Genomic DNA, 22,602 nt, shown 5'->3' on the forward strand with positions numbered 1-22,602 from the left:
CCCCCCCCCCCCCCCCCCCCATACACACACACATACACAGAGGAAACCACCAGCTGACAATGCCTGTGGCTCTCACTCGCAGACAAATAGCCCGTTGATGCTGTGTGCGAGGCATCAGCAGTCCACCCAGTGCTGTTCCATCTAAGATTCATGTGGTGCTTCAGAGAGAAAGGGCAGCCAAAGAGCACCTCCCAGAGGTTTTTCTCCCCATATAATGCAGTGCCACACCTCTGCGATGCACAAGGCCTCTATAGGCTCCTCTGACACCCCTGGCCTGTTTCCCAGTGTGCTGCCACGGGGTCCCTACATTTTTAAACACTTTATAGCTTCAAAAAAATTGACCAAGTGCTTTTGCCTTACAAGCAGATTAAGAGTCAGAGAGGAATGCTAGGCCATGTGGGGTTGGTTGGTACTATTTATATGCGTCATAGTGGTACCTGCTCCACTGTAGGTCAAGGAAAACTGGTAAAGCGAATGAGGAAGGGTGAGAGACACAGAAACCACCTCTTTACACACACATTTGTCTTAAACGATGTGAGGAATCCACCGGCTTGAATCTGTTTTCTGTTTCCTCGTTAGATAAGGAGCCGAAAACCTTGAAATGATTGCCGGTGGAGATCGAGAAGTTGAGAGAGCGATGTATGCCGGAGCGAGTTGGCCTGTCACAGAAAGAGAAGGATGAGGCGGGGAGGAAAAAGACTGAGTTGGGAGCAGAGAGAGAGAGGGAGATAAAATAGAGGCACGCGGGGCAGATGAGGGATGGGGATGCCAGGCAAGTGGCAGAGCAGCAGAGGAAGACAGTGATGTAGTGGTAGCGGGTTGAAGAAGAGCGGAAGAGTGGAGAAATAATGGATGAGGACAATAGAAGTGCATTAGAGGAGGAGGTGGCATGCGTGTCTGTGTGGAGAAGGAGCTTCGCATAAAAACACTGGGATGGGAATGACAGATGCATACAACTGTATACACATCTACCTATTTCATGTTCAGACATAAGCCAACATGATCCAGATTTAACTACCTCTTGCATGCACATCTTAACATTTAAAAAGAAAAGCAGACAGTACACATCGATTATTACAGTTGTCTATTAGCATGTGGTTTCAAGAACTGAGCGGCGCTGTAACTATGTGGTTTTGAAAAGAAAGCCAAAGTCAGCAAGGCAGCACCCACATAACATTTCCATTTACCCAGACAACTCACCCAAATCAGTTTGTGCTCTTGTTCATGTAAAAGATATTTCCAATTGAGAGTTTAATCGGCCAAAGTTTAAACAGTGCTAGAAAAAACACCCTTCCGCCGCAACTTTTCTTCCTGCCGTGGCCTTCCGCACATCCAGAAACAAGTCCACACAGTCGCACGCTCACACCCACACATGCTCTCATCTGGCCCCTGGAGAAGCCTGTCACTGTGAGTGGCCCTCTGCCATGGGAGGATAAACTACCTGTCATGGCGACGACTTTCTGTGGAATTCATATCAGAGGCAAAACAAAGGAGGTGCCGAGGTCACGGGGCATCACTCTTAAATTATTCATCCTCTGCTTCCTCCTTCCGTCTCCTCTCTGCCTGTCGTCCACTTTGTTCTGCCACCTCACAACAAGGGCAACTGTCAGCCTCTTTCTCATCTCAAATTTTTTGGCATAGAAAGTAAATAAACATTATGGTTAAAAAAAAACAACTCCTTTTAGAAAAGTTACCGATTGACTGTTTTGGAGGATACATTTATGTTTACGTTGATCATGTGGGGAGGTTTGGGAAGGGCAGTGCATGCCTCCTGCTTCTGAAGGTCACAGCATCATGAAATTTTAAAATGTGCTTTCCCCTTCCCGCTTGTTGTTTGGTCTTGCGTGCATAATTGATCAGTGTCCTGGCAGCTGCTTGTTCGCATACACTTGCAGGACGTCTCTATAGTAGGATGGCCTCACGCTTTGGGAGCATTGATTCAAGGCAGTCCATAAATTCCATCACTCTGTGTTTTTTTTTCGATTCCAGAAACAGTTGTCTGCTCTGGGCTTGACCGACGCCTGGGACCAGAAGGTGGCCGATTTCTCCGTGGTGTCGGACAAGAGCAAGGGGAAACTCCATCTGGGTGGCGTCCTCCATTGGGCTTTCCTGGAGCTGGCTGCTCAAGCTGGGGAAGGAGACGCAGATCTAGAGGAGGAGAACATAGAAAAGCCCAAGCTGTTCTACGCTGATCACCCCTTGATCATCTTTGTTAGAGACAACGCTACTGGAGCCCTGCTGCTGATGGGAGCTCTGGACCATGTAGAGGGAGAGGCCCTCCATGATGAACTTTAGCACCCTCCAACATCTATCCTTTTTGCCTTTCTTTTTTGTCTCTTTCTCTTACACAATCCCCCTCAAAGACTATACACCGGTTTCTAAGGCGAGACATTGTCATTCACTGTGACACACTATCACATCAGACTACGGCTGACTGTCACACATTGACACTGCATAGTCTCCCGCTGACTGACACTGACATTGCCATACCCGACACTTACACAGTCGCACAGGCATAACGATACCTACATGGCATACATAATGAAAATACTGTACAAGACATTACTAAAGTTGACAGATTCAGCAAAAACACTAACTTGAAGAGACTCCCTGCATTTTCTCTCGCCCACGCGTGTGCACGCCCACACACATTCAAGGCCTCAATGATCAACTCAACAACAACAAAAAAAAAAAAAAACCCAAAAATGACAAACAAGAGTGCACTGACAAACACTAACATGCTGACAAGCAGAAGTAGTTAAACTGACACAACACTTACAGCAGCGTCAACAAAGAACTTTAACGAACAGAGGCTCGCAGCGACACTTGAATCCTCCCTGCCAGGCAAACACCAGGGCAGGCGAATGTGTGTGCGTGGTGACCCAACAGATCAAGGGTGCCCATGCGGTCGCTCTCGGAGCTGGCAGGAACCTATGGCGGTGTCCCCTGGGCTACATCTGAGGAAGACTGATGGATCAGCCAAGTGCTTATTGATGAGCCAGCTTAATGCTAATAGCCGTAATGAGTCACAACGCTTGTCAACAACACGGAGAGGACAGGGAACCTTTTAATCTCTTAATACCATCAGGGATCAATGACACTGTTATGCTGCTAGAAACAAACATGACTGACATCGCTTGAGTTTAATCTTAAAACAGTTTAATATTTAGGGTGATTACAGCAATTTAGAGAGGTATTGATTTTCATTTGTACATTTGTTTTTTTGAAGCACAGGAGTGGATGGTTGAGATATGTGAATGACCTACAGTAGCTACTGTGTATGTTTGATATTTGATAAGGTAAATTTTTTTTAAAATGTGTCTGGTCTTGTTTTTACTGTTTTTTTCACTTTCACTTCCTTAACCCGATCTTGATACAAACCAATCAATCATGAAAACATGTACTATAAATATATTATATGTGTGGATTGCCGCAGATCCATCTTTATTGACAGCACTGATACAGGCTAAGACAGGAGGCCCCTTTCTTTTTCTATTTTTTCTTTTTTTTACTTCCACCCTGAACTGAATGTTGGCTGACATTGAGCCTCAAGGGTCTATGGAAGCAGATTTAAAGCCCTGAACTAGCATCGGTTATTGAATTTTGGAGGGGCAACAACACATGAATGGCTCGCAGTGTCTAGAAAGTACAGCAACAACTATGTCAACATACTCAGCGATTGCCTCCCAACAGACAATGGCAAAATATGTTTTTTTGTATTTCCACCAATGAATAGAAACACAATATATTAGTTAATTAAAAAAGTAGTCCTTGCTTGCCATTCCTCTTTAAAGTGTTTTATATCGCTCATTTCCAATTAGACAGGATGCTTTTGTGTTGTACTGACTGTCCATGCGTCTACACACAAAACACTTGTTATATATAGTATTTCTTGACAGTAAAAATAGCAATGTGTGAAAAAACAAATGCCCCCGCCTGTCACTTGTAACCATTGCCCCAGTTCAGAAAAAAAACCCACAAAGTTCTGTCCTGTTACAGTAACAGCGTCTAGACACACAGCTGGTCCATCTGACAGCATTCAACAAATCTGTTCCAGAAACCCCGGTTACAGCTTTCTTCCTAATTTAGCCCTCTGCACAGGTCTGCTCAGCAACAGTATGTGTCATGCCTGTGTGTGTGTGTGTGTGTGTGTGTGTGTGCGAGTGTGTGTGTGCGTGCATGCGTGCGTTTGTGTTCTGTCTGTTCTCGTGTGCATTCGTGTGGGAATAAAGCTACTACAATGACCTCTCTGCAGTGGCCTCCTGTGCAGCAGAGACTTGTAAAGGGCACCATATACTGCAGGTATACTCTACACTGAATAAACCCGGGAGCTCAATTTAGACAAGCCGATGATGGCTCCGAGGCCGTCTGCTGTGAGCACATCAATCCTGCTCATTCCAACACCAGCTCCCCACTGACTCACCTTCACATTTCATTCCGTTCAGAACACTGTCAAACACATGCATGTCCACATCCGCTCACAGGTAGCCAGACATAATCTGACACACAACGAAAAGGTTATTTGTGCAAGACCATAGGTTGTAGAAAGTAATTATCAACAAAAAATACATTTGTTTTCAAACTAAGCAATCCTGGAAGCTGTCACAACACCATGCTTTAATATATTAATGAAAGACAGTAGAGTTGTGTTTATCATGCTTATTGAGACATCCTTTTTTATATTTGTTGACTGTGTGTTTGTCTTGTCAGCGCACACTGTGTCCAGGAGCACTCCTTGGTAATAGCTGGCAGCAATATTTTAGACAGGTAATTGAGTTGAACTGCTTTATGAGCTCTCTGTGATGACTTGACACTATCACCAACAGTACACGTCACACACAGAGATGCTCTCTCACATGAAAAAAAAAAAAAAAAAGGTTGAAGGGAATTTAATGTTTAATTTGTTTTTAAATAAAACGTGTTGTAAAAGTGCTACAGTGAACCTGCCCCTGCTGCGCCATGATAGGTTCAACCCTTGGACAATCCAAGCGACAGAAAAGAGGGCGAGACAGCTAAAGAGCACTCACTACTGTACTTACCCTTTTAGACGAAATCATAAAAGTGGCTCTGGTCAACTGGGGGTCAACGTTGCTGATGCTACGGGGGCCCCTCCATTTTCGCCCCTGCTCTTGTTAAAAGCTTGAGATAGGTCAAAAGTAAGAGGCAGGCATGTGAGACATGGAAAACAGCGATGTTTCACACTTGTGTTCAACTGCAGAGACAACTTTCTGGCATTTTGAAAAGATATGTTATGTAGAAGCCACACAGATAGCCAACTGCTTCAGCTGTAAACCCACAAGGGGAATGGGAGAGTGTAATAAAGATGCACTTCCTTAGCTATTTAGAAATCAAAATGGCCTTCGGACATGATGAATGAACCTTACAAGTGTTTACATAGCTTTAGCAAGAGTTGATACTAGGTTCTCTCAAGAGCTGGGATATGTCTTCATGGTGCTGTTGATGCCTCAGGGAAAACCTAGTTAATTTTGAATGAATTGGTGTAATTTTAGAAAAATATTTATTAACAAATTAAGATGCAAATGTATTATAGTGGGAGCATTGAAAATAGGTCAGGGTACTGTAAAGGCTGATACCTAAATAAATGGTAAGCCCCTTTGTTGCAATGGGTAAAAATGAGGGGGACATTACTCAGGTCAGTTTTATTTTTTAGTCAAACAATTTACAAAATAAGGTAGTAGGCCTACTCGATGTGGGCATGATGATGCTAATGTAATATAGGAGAACCACCCTGCCCAGTGGAAGCAACTTAGGGTTCAGTGGTTCAGTTTTGATCAAGGACACTTACACATGTGGAGGCGGGGACCAAACCTTGCTAATAATTGGACCTCCTAAAAAAACACTCCATGCACTTACATTGCACTTGATACCAATCTTAAGGTAGATCCATTATTAGAAATAGAATGTTATCGCTTGTTCTTTAGTACTTTTATTTGATTATAGCATCTATCAAAGCATTCTGATGAAATACATTATTGTTTGTTGAGAAATGGAACATTCCCAATCCCAATTGGTGTTGGTCTGGTGTAGTCCACCAACAGATGGCGCCATAATAAAAAATGAATCAATCATCTACAGTTGAAGGTATTGTTTCATCAGTCCTGTGGTCTATGGTTTCATCACTTTACAGCTGCTTGACAGAGATTTGTTTTTTTTCTTATTGGTCAAAAGTTCAGTCTCCCTCCGGTGAGAACATAATATTCACATGAACAAACTTTGAGTATGAAATAGGCAGATAATGTAAGTACCCTTAGTCATTCCAAGGCTAACATTTATTATCGGCCTCAGGGGAGAACTTTATTGTGTTCCCAGAAAAAACAGCAACGTATTGTTCATTGACACGAGTAACTGCAAATCCTGTAAAATTGAATCCTGTGCATTCAGTTTTTGCATCACTCCAGGTAACAGATGATCACTTGTCACTCATTGTTTGACATAACTATTTTCAAACATGTAGCTAATGTTACCTGACTTGGTGAACGGTGCCGACTACTTTTTGTGTTGCTTGCTAATTTGGTGGGAAACCATAATACACCCATTGCAGTATGAATGAATACCATTGACAGGCTGGGCTAGCCTGACCAGAATGGTTTGGCTAACCGTCAACTCACTTTCCAGGAGGAATTTGCAACTGTGAATAAAGGTTTCCCTTGTGCCAAAATGTGAACAACTGTATGATTTTGAATAAATGCATGTAACTTTAATTAATTTAAGTGGGATCACTCAAAAAAACCCACAACCCTACAAAAGACTTTTGAAGGCTAAATATCACACAATAGCTTTGTTCTGTCACTGTTGTCTATTGTCTTTTTCTGCAGCAGATAGTTAATCTGCCTGAAGCAGGCTGTCTGCAGCAGCCCATATTAATGGTATTGATCATTGTCAACTTTTGCGCTTCCTGTAGGGTGGGGTTTCTTGGCTTTTTTCTTTCCAGTAAAGGTTTCTTTTTTCATTAGTCCCGTTGTCTGTTCTTTTCCCCAATAACCTGTCTCCTTTATTGCACAAAGTCCTTAGAAAGTGACAACTTGGGAAACTGAATCAAAGTTTCAATAAAGCCTGGACTGCTGTGGGCTTTGACAAGTGAGGTGGCTGGAGTGGAAAAGTACAGAATGAGACTGAAGGAGGACATATCAGTTCCAGAAAGATAAATAGTTCATGAAGCTGTTGACTTCACCATTTTATTACTTTTGTCTCTGAATTTTCCGCCTGCCTGCAGCTCTTTCTGCCCACAAATTATTCATCGTGCTCCCTGCAGGCCCCAGCTGTCAATCCCAGGATTAGGAGTTGGTAGGGAAGATGGGAGTTGTAAGTTTGTCATGAGCTCAGGTGTATACTTGCCAGGGTCTTGATAAAATTATAATATATCATGGTACCATATAATCATCTCAGTTTTACTTGGAAGAAGACAAAGCTGCAGCAGTGAAGACTGAAGTTAGACAAGACCGCTTCTTACTTCCTTTAATGTTTTCCACTTTAGTTCTTTGACCTTTCATCTCCCCTCTGTTTTGAAGCTGACTCAGGAGGGTTCGAGAAGACTACAGCCCTTCAAATGGCCTGAAGTCTCTCATGACGCCTGCGGGAAGTCCAGTCTGAAGGTAAATAATAATTATGGCTACATACAGGAACATTATAAACTCCATGTGTTGATGGAGAGCTTGGTAAATGTTTCATTTTCTATATTTCATGTAATGGTTGTTGGCTGTTTCAGTCAGTTATTAATTGAGAGCGCTTTTCATGATTTGAATAATACGCAAATTAAAAATATGTACGTACAAGTAAATCTCTTGATGTATTGACAAGGAATGAATATTTTATTATTGTATGCACAAAAGGTTAACTCAGTGTCTTCCCTACACTTGATCACATCTGGATTCCATGGATTTTTCTTTTAGATTTGGTGTGCAGCTAATCTTTAAAATTAAAAAGCACCATATAATTATCCTGTATCGTTCTCCTCCAAAATGTCTAATTAGGTAGGTGGGTAGGTTTATTGTTACAATATAACAAGTTATAGAGTGGAATTGAGTTTCTGCTCCCTTCTGAACTCCCTTCTGCTGCATAGCAGAAAATATTAATGCAGAATCAATTATAAAAATGGTAAACAGAAATAAACTATCATCACTGGAGCAGTCCTGAGGATGAATTAGAGTTTAAAAGTCTGATAGCTTGGGGGGAAAAAGCTGCTCTGCAGTCTGGTGGTGCGGCAGCAGAAACTTCTACAGTATATCTCTTCCTAGACGGCAGCAGGGTGAACAGGCTGTGGCTGGGTGGGTACTGTCCTCTAGTCCTTTGGGCTCTGTGTAGGCACATCACTTCACCGATATCACTGATACCAATGATCTGAGCAGTTTTAATCACCTGCTGCAGAGCCCTCCGGTCCTGGGCTGTGCACATCCCATGCCAGTTTGTGATGTTTCCAGTCAGGATGCTTTCTGTTGCTCCTCTGTAAAAGCTGACAAGAACTTGGCACGGGAATTTGGCCTTCTTAAGCTTCCTCAAGAAATACAGTCGTTTCTGAGCTTTCTTCACCAGCATGGAGATGTGAGATGAAGCTGTCAGATTCTCTGTGATACTGATCCCCAGGAACCTGAAACTCACCTGCTCCACCTCAGCTCCACTGATGTAGACAGGAGCGTGTGTCTTTATCTCCTTCTTCCTAAAATCAATGATCAGCTCCTTAGTTTTGCTGACGTTGAGCAGTAGGTTGTTCTCTGAGCACCACTCTACAAGATTATGAATTTCCTCCTGATATGAAGTCTGTTTGAAATCTGGCTGATGATGGTGGTGTCATCCGCAAACTTCACAACAGAGTACCAATAAGTAATTATGTAATTGTGTGATTACCGCTGGGAGGAAGAAATGTGTGAGTGAATTGTGTGAGTTTAGATTTTCGTATTTCTCAGCACAATTACATCAACCCTGAAGTCCACACTACTGTCAAAAGTAATGACAAAAGAAAAAAACGAGAATGGTGAAGCTAGATTATTCTGATAATGTGAACCAGATGTAATTGTGAAAATTGGTGTCCGTTGTTATATCACTCCATTTCAAAGATCTTTTGAAACATATACATTACTATATTCCTGTGTATCTGCTTACACTGTAAACCACAGAAAAACTAAACTTGAATGCAGAAGGCTTTAGTGGATGAAGAAATGCCAGACATAAGTAATCTGGTAAAGCCATCAACTTGTTAATGGACACCATGTCAGCAAAAAGAATTGATGGTCAAGGTCTCCCGACCACCGACAGTGCTACATTATCTACATTGCAGATGAACATTAAACTGGAATACCACTCAGTTCAAGCCATATGTTATTCTTGTGTTCTATACAGTCCAATCAATGTTTGTGAACATGAACAACTCTCATCCTAAGCCAAAAACACAGACTTCAAGGCCTCACCTGCTGTGTCTGCCAAACTGTCTCAGAAGTGCTACATAAACAGTGAATAGAAGTTGCATTTTTGTGAACCTATGTTAAAATATTTACAAGCAAATGAGTTTTATTCTATATTGCTGAACTAGAATGTATGCCCTTATTCTTTGAATATTGTCCCTACTTTCTAAACCAATTCTTTGCATTTTTTTCCTAATTGATTCTCAAATGTACTGTACATGACTTCAGAGATCAAATAGAAAGTCTTTCCTGTTCTAACATTGTTACCTAAGTAATACAAACTAAATGTTTCTGTTGCATAGGAACAACATATGTGTTGAATCTTGTCACTCAATTGAAATTCCTGCGTTAGAGATTAATTTCATAGTTCTTGTTTTTTTTTCTGTGCAGCTGCAGGTTCTAAGTCAAGGCAGGGAATTGAATGAAGCAAGCAACTTGAAAATCAGCTCATTTAATGGTTAGACTCTATAATTTATAAAAGGAAGATTAACACTTTTAACACATTTTAGATTATGTTAGTAAGCATAAAACAATGCTACGAATAGGGTTGACCAGTATTGTTACATTTCTCTGTCAGCTTCAGTTATATAGATGTTTTACTTAGCAACAAAAAATGACACTTTGAGGCAACATGTGGTTTAGTAACCAAATGTGAATATATACATATATATATATATATATAGAGAGAGAGAGAGAGAGAGAGAGAGAGATCCAAATTAATACGGCAGCATAGTACATTAGGCTAATTTCAACAAAACAACATTCAAACAAAGTTTGAGATTATAGATTGCAACAATCAAAATAAATATTGTAATGTTCTGTTTTTTGCCCATATCTACAAAATTTTCCTCATTAAACTATACTGCTGTTACAGCAATGTTGTCCATGAGTGTTTATTGTGTAAAAAGTACATGGACACATAATTCTGTTTCTGTTCCAGCTGTGCTAACTGGGTTCCTCTTAATCTCTTAACTAGATGAACAAAATTAGATTTTTTTTGTTTTAGAAATTCAGTGACGGCAAGGACAAATCTGATTACATGAAGTGCATGTCAAAGCAGCCACTAACAGCCAAACCCAGTTAATGTTTTTTTTTTTTTTTTTACTGTTTCCCTGTTGTTTTCCTATACCTTACCTCCACTTACCTTACCTTACTGGTATTTTTCTCTAAGTCTATATTTTAATTGTGCAAACAAATTTTATTGCGGTAAAAAGTAGAAAAATACCAGGTTTGGAGAATATGGAGAGCAGGTTGAGATTGCTGGTTTGCGCTTAGTGAACCTGCATAGTCAATGTCCACTCATCAATGGAATTAATAGAATTAATTACCACTCTCTGCCTGGGAACACACTGCTGACAGTGACCCATACTCCATTCTCTGCAGTGTTTATGTATGCTTGTGTGTGTGTACATGCACCTTCCCCTTGAAAATAACAGCTCCTGAGCGTGGGCAGTGATCCCACACAAACACACACACACACTTACAATCACATACTGGCACATGCACATTTTGCTGTACCTGCCTGTTAGCACTATTCGACAAGACAGCTCCATGTATAATCTGCATAGTGATATAATTTGGATAATATTGGAGGTAGCTCAGGCACCACCTGCTCGTATGTTTGAATTTCTGGTGAGGAATGGGGCCAGGTGGGTTGGGGGTTGGGGGTGGTGGTGGCAGAGGGCTTCATGGAGTTAGAATGCAGCATTCTCCAATAATGCAATATATATCGTTATAAATCAATCGTTATAATCAGGGGATACATCATTGGGTGTAAAATCCTTTCCTGCCATTTCTGGGATGTGCACAGTTGAATGTTGATGTTATCACCAGTGTTGGGCAAGTTACTCAGAAATTGTAATAAGTTACTTTACACTTATTACTCCTTAAAGTAATATTAATAAAGTAAAATTACTTTACGTATTACTGGGTATTAAAAGTAACTCATTGGGTAACTATATTAATTTAAATGGAGTTTCTTTCTAGAAGTTTCACTTTGCTGTGCTGCTTTAGCAGATGCTTCAATAAATTAGATGTAGAATTATTCACGGTGGAAAACTTTTTGCCGGTCGCAAAAAGTTTACAACAGACGGCAATGTTCTTTGCATCTTTGACTGTGACACAATAATGACAATACTTACAGCTGTGGAAGAACGCCTCTCTCCCTCAGTCTCTATTCTTCCTTTAGCTTCTTGGTTAGCACCCAACTTGAACAACATAAGATCCGGTGCCGCTGACCAGACGCGAATTAATGCACAGGCTGGTCTAGGCTGCAGCCTAGGGGCCCCACGTGTGCAAGGGCCCGGATTTTTTTTATCAGTTTACATTTACTCATATAAAACATTGAAAAATAAGGCTGACTGGGTAGATGTGGGCCACATCATCATCATTGGTCTTCAAATGATACGTCACTGGGTGCTACAGGTCAGCAAAGCAGCAAAATGTCCGTTAGAAAACACGATAGTGGAGCACAAGAACAGCTGAAAGAACCCCGTGACCAAGATCTTCTAAAGAAAATCCCAACATTGACTGGTATTTCGAGGCTGCCGATTCTTCATCTAGTCGATCAGGTAAAGATCCACAGGCACAGGAGGACTGTCAGCTAACAGCTAACTTTGGTGCGGTTGAAACAACTGCATCTTCAGCTGTAGCCGCAGCTAGCTCTACTTATGGCAAAGACACTTCCCAAGCAGACCACGAACATGCCTCACAACCAATGTCACCTGGACTCAGGTAGACAGACAGACAGAGGGTCCTATTCTTCAACCCAAAACACCTGTGTGTTACCACCACCAACACCCTGGGAATTAGCCGTGTCATCCCAGCTGCCACGAATCCCTCCATGACGCCCTCATCTGTTGCTGCAAAGAGGGAACAAGAGAACAACTTAACAACAATATAAACATAATGACAAAATAAACACCAAAAGAGGTACTTTTCTTTACTGTTTAAAAGGAAGCTGGCAAATGGCAAAACTGTGCCAAGAGAATGGCTGCTTTATTCCCCTTCAAAGGGCACTGTGTTTCATTTTGCATGTACATTATTTGGGGGCAATGATCTCAAGTCTGCACTCACAGCAGGCTACAGCGACTGGAAAAATGAACACGAAGGATCAGAGAGTCACAGAAAGGCTATGGTCACTATAATGGCCAATATAATGCGCTGTGCTGATGCTGGATGTATAAAATCTGAACTAAACAAACAATTTGACAATGAATGTGAATATTGGACTGAGGTTTTAAAGAGGGTGGTTGCGGTGGTGAAGTTCTTAGCAGAGCGAGGACTACCTTTCAGGGGACACAGTGACATATTTGGCCAACCTGATAATGGGTACTTTATGGGTGTACTGGAAGTTATCAAGTTTGATCCATTTTCGAAAGCGCATATAGAAAAGTATGGCAATGCTGGCAGGGGAAACACCATCATACCTCTCATCAGCAACATGTTTGGAGTTTATTGAACTGATGGGAGAGCGGGTCCTCACAGAGATAATAATTCAGATTAAAATGGCAAAGTACTTTTCTATCAGTGTCGATTCCACTGCCAGATGTTGCACACACAGACCAGCTCACATTCATAGTGCGAAATGTGTCACCTGACGGCAGCATCACGGAGCGTTTTGTGAAGTTTCTGACAATTGAGAGTCAGGAGAGTCACTTTGCCAGTCTGTTCTTGGGCATTGATATCAATAACTGCAGAGGCCAGTGTTACGATAACGCAGCCAACATGTCTGGCATTTACAGGGGCCTGAAAACACGCATTAAACAGATTAACCCTTTGATGGAGTGGGTACCGTGCGCTGCGCACACACTCAATTTAGTGGGGCTGAACAGTGTTAACTGCTGCCTTGTGATGGAGGAATTTTTCAACTTTGTACAGACACCTTTTAATTTTTCCTCAAAATCCACATCCCATTGGCAGACAAGTAGTGCAGGTTTAGAGCCTAATTACAACCACAGGATAGAGACTTTCAGACACTAGATGGTCAGCACACGTGCAAGCAACAAAAGCAGTTCACCAGAGTTAGCCTACGCCAGAATTCAAGAGTCATAGCAAAAGTTAGGTGATGACTCAGACCAAAGTCTAGGGATGAAGCCAGGACGCTCTACGTGAAAATGGAAAAACTAGAGAATATCATTCTGTGTAACTTGTGGAACAACGTACTGCAACGTTTTCACAAGACTAGTACTGCTCTACGGGCAGTTAACTGGATTTATATAATGCTGTTAATTTGATCAGCTCATTGAGGCATTATGTGGCCAGCCTGCGTGATGATTTTGACAACTTTGAGAGTGAACCAAAAACATGTCTCTAACTTTATCCCAACATTACAAAGCGAACACACAGAGGCACAGAAAGGCCTCAGCAAGGTCACTTCTCCAACTTATAGGAGGACGGTGTTTCCAAACGTTGATATAGCACTCCGACTATTTATGATTTTGCCTGTAACCAATGCCAGGGGGGAGCGCTCTTTTTCAAAACTGGGACTAGTTAAAAATAGACTGAGATCTACAATGGGCCAAAACAGATTGAATCACCTGTCTTTGATGTCAATTGAAAGTGACATTCTGCGCAAATTGGATTTTACCAGCCTCATTAAGGACTTCTCTGTTAGAAAAACAAGGAAAAAGAACTTTTGCCTCAGTTAAACATGAGCTGCTGCAGACATTTTTGGCCTAACTGTTGGTTTAGAAAGGTAAAATCTGTTACCAGCTTCCAGGTGCATTTTGAACGCTTTTTTTCTGTGGCATTGCTGTTTATAGTAGGCTAATGTCTGAATGTGTTTGGGCTGTAGACCTGAGTGTTGCACTTGAGGCGTGTAATATAGGCCAACCCTTTTACACATGGCACTAAATAAGTTTTTTTCTGCAGCATGCTTAGGAGGGGGCCACACAAAAGGTAGCCTAGGGGCCCATGACCACCTTGATCCGCCATGGCCGCTGGCCTACTGAGCAGTCGAGCATTCATGCCAAGCATGGTGCATTCAGTAATGCAGCGTTACTTGGATTAGTCACTGTAATAATATTACTGTTTTGGAAATCGTGTTCAGTTACACTACTAGTTACTGGGAAAAGTAATAATATTACTCTGCCCAACGCTGGTTATCACACAGAATAGCCACCTTTTTCTCTCTTGTCCTTGGATCCACCATCCACCAGAAGTTGTCATTAACTCTGTGGATCATTCCTGGTGCTTAAGGACAGAAAGGGGAGCTGTATAACTCCATCTAGGACACCTCCATCACAACTACGGCAGCTGGAGTCCTCCCTGCCCTCGCAGATGCAGCCGACGCCTGTCCCCCTAACCAAATGTTGCTGCAGTGGAGTGCTACACCGACAGATAATGACAGAACCCCAGTGAGACATGTGTTATGGAGCCCTTAATGAAAGAGTTGTGCCCCATTGAGCCCTATAATGAATGTTCTGACATTGAAAACCCCAGGGGTGGGGGCGCTTAATTCCTATGAGTAGTTTCAAGTAGCTAACACATTTTGATAAAGAAAATGGTGGCTGAAAGTAGACGGACGAAACCTGTGTTTAGCTGTGACTTCTTTAATTGGCTGCGTGTCATTAGTTTGGTATGCATGTACCTGCATGTCCCCACCAGAGAGAGGTGTTTGAATGCCTCTGTTCAGGCTCTTTATGCAGCCTTGTCCAGCTTCTCTGATACCTGTTTAGCTTTCATCCTGGCTAATGGAAATGTCAGAAACACTGTAGAAAAGCTGGACTGCCCATTCTTCTCAGAAGCCAAAAGATGTGAAGCAGAGATTTCTGCCAAGCCTTGTCAAATACACATACACACCCCTACACACACAGCCGCAGTGCTGTGCGGTATTATAACTGATAAGAGCTTTTGTAGATCTTGGTAATGATGTCCCTGAATACCAAGTGAGCTGCATCTAAAGAGACCCACAGGAATTAATAAAAATGTCTCCCATTTCATGGCCGCAGTGGTTTCCTGCTTTCGAGAGATCACAAAAGAGAATCACTGAATGCCATAATTTAATTATATGTTTCAGGGTGTCTCGGCATGTAGGCCTATTTATTGCGCCTTTTGGAAATTTTGCATCCCCATTATGATCTTGCTCTTTGTCTTTCCTGTGTGTCTTGCGCTTTCTCCTTCTCTCAACGGTCATTTCCAATTCTTCCCTTTTACTTTTTTCCTCTGCCTTACTGTCTTGTCTTTTAGTCTTTCACCCCTTCCTTTTATCCGTGTGTTCCCTTTTATATCTCTTCCTCCCTTCACCACCACTCTGATTCATTTCTCCTCTGCTTCACTCTTTTACATGGGCAGGTGGCAGAGCAGCTGGCCCACTACGTGTCAGAGGCGGTAATCACAGAGGAGACGTTTGATGCGGCCGTACAGTTTGGCACAGTGCAGGGCGACCCCACCCAGAGCGGTGCAGGATGACCTGTTTGCATGGCCCCTTGGCTCGCCTTCAGCACCTACTGGGAAAAGAGCATCAAGGACAACAACACCACCAACATGTCCAAAGCGGCAGCACTTTTTATCAGCTTCACTAAAGCTACCTAACTCCGTCATATATGCTAAACATTCCCTCTTGAAAGCAGAGTTCATCACAATAAAGGTTACGGTGCAATCCTCTCAGTCAGTCAGTTTGACAGCCAACCATTGATCTGCTTCATGTGGAACGACAAGCGCTTCAACAATATAGACTTGTTCTTTCATGTTGCAGTCAAGAGATGCTCTCTGTTATTCACAAAGCCAGAAAGGTAAGTGCTGACGGACTAGTTGAATTGGGAGAAACGCAGGCGTAATCACACAGCGCACTGGTAAGTTGTGATGGTTCAATTCTCATGCTAATTGTCTCAATCAGCGAACAAAACGCCACTGCTTTTCAAAGAAGCCACAAACACTCGTACACCGGCACACAAACACGTGTACACACCCGCGCTGGTAGTAAACAGAAACTGCACACCCACAATTACAACCTCCTCTACCTGACACAGCTCCATGTTTCCCGGATAATCAGACAAAGATTGGATAATCCTGACAGAAATCCTTTTCATTCCCTCAGCCCGCTGCAAAATCTCATTTTGCAATATCATTTTCAGTCAATACACCAACAATCAAAGGCCTTTCAAGGATTTTAAATCCCCAGACTCCCAAATCAGGCCTGTGGGGTAAATTTTTTTTTGCTATCTAGAAACTTCATTCCAAACGTTCCATATCCAATAACAATGACGTCACAATGATTTGCCCCCCTGTGACTGCAGAGCATAAATATGTATGTAAATGGAGAACACAGGTAATATTATACTTCCTAGGTATACAGATTCCACTCCCATGTCAGACTGAGTGGTAGCAATCACGCAAAGCACTTATTTGGCTCTGAGCAAGGCTGCACTGCAATCACTTTGTCTTCATCCATTCACTTCAGGCTAAAGTTAAGTGACCATATACAACATACACATAGGCACATATGAATTGAAGCAACATAGAGGGCAAACAATTATGGGAATAAAATAATTCCCACTGGCTGACAAAAGAACACACTCTCACACACAGGTTTTCTTCATGTGCTCCTCAGCTGCTGTGCTCACCTTCTGTGCACTGAGTTGGCTCATTATTTCTCTCTTTTCCTCCATCGTTTCCACTTCTTGTCTTGTTTAGTTCCTCTGTTTAATTGCTAATGGAGGGCTGTATGTTGCTGCCACTGGGCATTGGTGTGTTTTGATGATGCCCAGCTATCTTCTTTATGCTGATCCTAACTGTTAGTGAAAACTAATAACAGGAAGCTGTGGTCTCACCAACACACTGGCCTTTAAAGTCCCTCATTATTATTATTATGACCTGGCACACTGTCCCCCTCTGCTTTCATTCATGTAACTGTTCTTCATTTATGACCAATAGTTTGATTCATATTAGTGTATGATGTTATTTTTCACCTTGTGCACTGTCTTCTCAAGTCCCAAGTGGTACATACTGCACATGTGGTTGCACCCTGGAGTAAGGGGGTGTTTTCTTGCCTTTCTCTTGTCCATTGCTGGTGGAGTTGTAAACACTTTCGATTTGTCTCACTGAGGGCTGCATATTAAAATCCATTTGATCTGCGAAGAGTGAGCTGCATATTTAATTCCATGTAACCTAACAGCTGTTTTCCTCATGCCATTCTTGATACTCTCCACTCTTTTATGCAGTTCCTTTTCTTGCACTTTGTAAAAACCTCAGAGAGCAGTGCTCTCTTGAGATTATATATACAGTATGACTTTCCAGCATCCGCCGTATTTTGAGGAACACAACACCTTTTTTCTGCACGATTTGATTTAGCTCATACCAGAGTGTAATCCAGTGAATGCCTCACCTGTGTGATATGTCATGTTTTGTATATTTTTATTTTTGAACAGATAATGTTTGTGTAACATCCCAAAGGAAGGCCCACAGCGCAGCCCTGAGGAGGCCAGCAAGGACAAGAAGCCACTACAGAAGCCTAAGGGTGTGTGTGTGTGTGTGTGTGTGTGGGTTTGTGTGTGTGTGTGTGTGTGTGTGTGTGTGTGTGTGTGTGTGTGTTTGTGAGGGTGCTTTTGTCTCTCCATTTGTCTCTCTGGGGATGCTGTCTAAAAGGTCACACAGACTTTATCTTTTGATCTGTGATTCTCTGTTCAAAACACCATTGAAGCTCCAGCATCTGCTTCCTGACTCTGACTCTTTAGAGGTTTTTATTTAATGAGCCACTGGGCTCGCCACCTCTCACCTTCACCTTTCCACATTTTTCATCGTTTTGTGTCTTCGGCTCTTTGTTCCTCCATCATCTCTCCCCTTCCATTTCTAAACAATCTCTTCCAATCCATGTTTTTCCTTTCAGTCTGTCCTGTTTCCAACTCCATTTCAACCTTGTCTTAGCTTCCTTTGTCCAACACTTGAATTCTTTACATCTTTCTCTTCTCTTTCCTCCATCACTTCAGAACAAGGAGTTACTAAATGCCCAGAAAATGGCGAGGATGAGGGCTTCCTGCAAGAGATGGCCTTCTGGAGTAGCTGCTCTGCCAGTTTGTTGGGCACATTCCCCAAAAGCTGCAAACGTCAAGCAGTCAAGATTATCATGCAGATCCCCAAGTTCTTTAGGTCAGTGGTTCTCAAAGTTGGTTCCAGGGACCCCCAGGCGTTCTTAAAGGTGTTCCAGGGGAATAGTTTCTTTCCACTATAATAAGAAACACAATGACAGATTCTACTATTTTGGTCATGGGTTTTATACACTTTCTGTAGTAAAAGCAAAAATCCAATCAGATGGGTGACCCTGGGACAAAATCTTATCAAATGGAGGTCCGTGGTCTAATTTGTGTCAGTCCTTGATGTGAAAAAAATTAAGAACCACTGCTTTAGGTGATACAGATACAGAACGTCCGCAGTCCCATGAACAGTGTCTTTATAAGGTCTATAACACAATTAGTTTGGAGAATACAGTTGCAGTAGTCAGAAAGTGTTTTGTTTGACACATCTTGATTTCTTGAAAATTCTATTCAAAATGTAATTCCCATTGCTATTATAATATCTTATACTCTATAAACAAAGTGGTGTATTTTGTAAGTTGCTGTGAAGAAGTTTGTATTCAAAAAAGGCATCTCCCAAAATTCCTGGTTTTGGAAAAGTTATGCTACATTGTTTGACTTTCACAGTGGTGACTGTTATCTCAGTAACTTGGTAGCTGCTGAATCTTTGCATAGGGCTGTTTTTTTTAAAACAACTTGCAACGTGCACGCTAGGGTGTAAGAGGACACAGCACATAGCTTAGGCCAGCACCGCATATTGGCTGGTATAAAGCCACCATAGACGCACAGTATGATGAATTATAGGCAAACAGAGAATTTTGTGGCTCTATCCACTGTGCTTTACAGCTCTGAGTTGGCTTAGCCAGCTAAACAATCCATTAAACACTGTAGGGCCAACTCTGCCCAACAGCACCTGCTAGGATGTGGAATTTAGGCACTCCATGACGGATGACACTGGCTAATGCTCAAATCACACACAGCTACCTTGCTGTCTACGGGAGAATGAAGCCAGTGTTTTGAGTTTGTTGAACGTATTTAGACAGGAAACTGAAAAGGATGTTGGGTAAAGTCTCACATACAGGAGCCAAATCAGACGGTGGGGCAGAGGCACACTAGCCTACACTCCATCAATGTTTCAGTTTTATGTAAAGGTTGGAGAAGAGCTTGACGTTTGCCATTTATCATATATATAAATGTTACACATTGTTGACTTATTACCTGCTAATAGATAGGCCAACCCTTTGTGTAAACCGCTTTTAATGCTTTTCTTTGTGTATAGGTTACATGTTATAACCCGGAGCCCTGTGAAGAGCTTGCTCAGCTCAATATAGCCAAGTTGTGCCTACGTTGCAAAACACTTTCACTTATTCATCATCTGGGTTAACACTACCTATTACATTAGGTTCAAACAGTTGACCAATTTTCCAGTCATGGAAAACACATGGGAAATGAGCTGGATGGATAAGGTTTGTGTTTCAACTCTGGCTAGGAGCAGTAGTTTCAGATGTGTTGGTTATTGTTGAGATAGTTGGTTGAGAATGAATAGGAAGCCAGGGTCCAAACAGTGAGTGTGAGCCCTGCTGCATGTGCATTAAATACTGGCTAACAGCACAGTGTTTACTTTGCTAGCACTGTGTCTTCAGTGCAATGCTACGTTAGGATGAAATAGTTTGTTAGTAAAGGGGTTAACATTTGGTGTGATGAACTGATTTACACCACAGTTAATTTCCTATTGTTCTGCGTTTTGACATTTGCACACCTAGAGGAAGGAGGCTCCGTGCATATCAAAACACCAGTTTGTTTTGTTGTTTTGTTTTGTTTGGTTTGTTTTGGAGTTTAAGGTGTGACATTGTGACAGTGGTCTGATGCAAGTACAGAGACAAACACTCTGCACAGCATTTGGGCTGAGGACCACAGTGATGTTAGAAAACTAAGGTTCAATAGAAGGCTGGAATTTGATAATAGGCAAAATTGCGGGCTTTTATTTGTGTTGAGGCAGTAGTGGTTAAAATATAATTCATAAGAAAAGCACTTGCCAAGTATAGAGCACAAAGGGCTTTCCAAAAGAAACAAGATAATTACAATATTAAACCGTGCATTAAAATAAGGCAAGATCAATTTGTCGTCATTTCTACACATCTAATAGATGATTTTATAGATGAGTTATAGTTTTAGACTGCATGTCTTTAAAATCAGAGTTTCGCAGAGAGGAACATATTATTGTATGACGTGATCCCTGTCTGTTATAACAGTTAGGTCATCACTGAAAATGTCCTGGAAAAATCCTGGAAAAGGATCTCTACAAAAGGAGTGGGAACCCTGACTGGTCTCTTCTGCAAGGTACCTGCCTTTCACTTTCTTTGCTTGATTTTCTTTTACTCTGTCTGTCTTTAACTCCCATTTCTCTCACACAGATGCCTGTACCCACACGCTGCATAGACACAGCCTTGTCCAACACACCAGCCTTAATATTTCACACCTTTGCTGTAGACCTGTACATGTACTGCTGCACGTTCCTTTACAAAAGCAATCATGTATTCCACAGATAAGTCAGTGGAGCCTCATTAACAGATAACCTTTCACTGTCAGAATGTCCTTTCAGTTGTAGATCAGCTTTCCAGTTGGATTAGGTTTTTGTCTTGTTCTGATAAGGCATCATCATCACTGAAGCCCACTCCCGCTCATCCTGGGTGCTGAGACATCCAAGTTACAATACGGCTGAGAGGATGCACCGAATAAAAGGCCCCATCACTGTTTTCATTACCCCAACTCTTTTCATTTCAATCGACAGCTCCACAGACTAAGGGAAAAATGTTTAACCTTAAATTATTATGTTCTGAACCCTCATTGTTACAATCATTTGCTGCCCTGTTGACTTTTCTTTTCCTCTTAGTCTTTTATGTGTCCCTCTATTTCAACATCTCCTTCCTCTCTGCCTCTCTTCCTGCCCATCTCTCTCTCTCTCTTTCTCTTATTCCTTTGATAATACATCAAGGAGTACTGGCTCAAACAAAACATTTGATGTAATTATAAGTGTGAATGTGGATGCAATGATCTGACAGCCGAAGTAATGTTAGGGTAATGCTTCTTTCAGAACGGCTGAGCTGCCTGAAAAACCTTTTGTACTACTAAATGTGTACCTTTAACCCCGCACCTGAGGACAATGCAGAGCACTCCAGTTCTGCAACAACGGATTTTGTAACCAGCAGTGTAAGTTGTCTTGTGGAGTAGAGTTGTAGTAGTGTGATCTTCATAACGTGTATCAGCACTTCCGCCTCACGTCTCACATCTCCTTCATCTGTTTTAATGCTTTCACATTTTCCAGTGCTCTTGAGTGGTGTCACAAAAGGCTCTTCTGTGCCCTCTGAGTTGCTCTGCTGACTTATTTATTATTTCTCATATCTGAGGTGGAGGATGTTATTTTCCAGCCATTTAAAGGCACCCTGTCTGTGCTGAGTAGGCAAGCAGACTGCAGGCTTCACTGCTGACCACTGACCTGGATCCATGCATGTATGTTTGAATACTGGAGTGCACTTGTATAAAAATGTGAATGTAATTGTGCATATGTATGTGTGTCTTGGTGCGCTTGTGTGTATTTTACTAACTTTACCCCCCCCCCTGTCAGTGGTGCATGTTGTCACTGACCACAGAGAAACTTAGAAACCTGTGGCTCACTGTGCTTTATGTAGCTCAGATGGCCATGGCCTCTCCTGCAGCGCCGCTCACTCTATGTTTTCCATCTATTCTCATGGGTGGGAGGCTTTCTCCCCCCTCCAGTTGTATGAAATAATAGAGATGGAAAATGTCTTGTTTGTTTTCTGCAGAAAAAGTATTCCATCATGTAGCAAGGCCCTCTCCTTCTTTTCTGGAGCAGAACCAGATCACTGATGTGGTTTCCATTGTGTCTGATGTTTTTTGGCTAATACTTTCTAATCAGAGTCCATTTGTGTCATGGTAGCATGTGTGGTTGTCTGCCTCCTGTCCTGTTGTGCCTTCTCTCTGTGTGTGTGTGTATCTGCAACTGTGTGAGTCTGCATTGTATTCCAAGTTTGTGTGTGTGACTTGCCACTGCCCTCTCTCTCTCTCTCTCCTGCAAGGCCTCAGCCATTTTCTTCATTTGTTGCAGCTTTGTGTTTCTTCTCTTTTTTCCCCTCGTCTTCTCTTTTCCACTGGGG

General features: G+C 42.1%; 1 protein-coding gene and 1 long non-coding RNA gene across 7 annotated transcripts in view; both read left to right on the top strand.

The window, feature by feature from the left end:
- The window catches only part of serpinh2 (serine (or cysteine) peptidase inhibitor, clade H, member 2), a 114,215-nt gene extending 110,895 nt beyond the window's left edge, over positions 1 to 3,320 (top strand). For all 5 annotated transcript variants that reach the window (XM_046065074.1, XM_046065076.1, XM_046065079.1 and 2 more), the window contains one exon: positions 1,990 to 3,320. In XM_046065074.1, the coding sequence (XP_045921030.1) occupies positions 1,990 to 2,295 (306 nt within the window). In that variant the 3' untranslated portion in view covers positions 2,296 to 3,320. The remainder of the gene's footprint in view (positions 1 to 1,989) is intronic.
- A 3,859-nt stretch (positions 3,321 to 7,179) lies between these two features.
- Positions 7,180 to 21,631, top strand: LOC123980168. 2 transcript variants are annotated; one of them, XR_006827392.1, is made up of 7 exons: positions 7,180 to 7,323; positions 7,530 to 7,613; positions 15,711 to 16,150; positions 17,786 to 17,874; positions 18,344 to 18,503; positions 20,680 to 20,767; positions 21,522 to 21,631. It is a non-coding gene; the product is annotated as an uncharacterized LOC123980168 (long non-coding RNA). The 2 variants fall into 2 exon arrangements; XR_006827393.1 differs by lacking the exons at positions 15,711 to 16,150; positions 17,786 to 17,874; positions 18,344 to 18,503; positions 20,680 to 20,767; positions 21,522 to 21,631 and adding an exon at positions 9,132 to 10,293.
- Positions 21,632 to 22,602: the final 971 nt, after the last annotated feature.

This window comes from Micropterus dolomieu, linkage group LG12 (assembly GCF_021292245.1).
Source record: "Micropterus dolomieu isolate WLL.071019.BEF.003 ecotype Adirondacks linkage group LG12, ASM2129224v1, whole genome shotgun sequence".
Taxonomy (NCBI): domain Eukaryota; kingdom Metazoa; phylum Chordata; class Actinopteri; order Centrarchiformes; family Centrarchidae; genus Micropterus; species Micropterus dolomieu.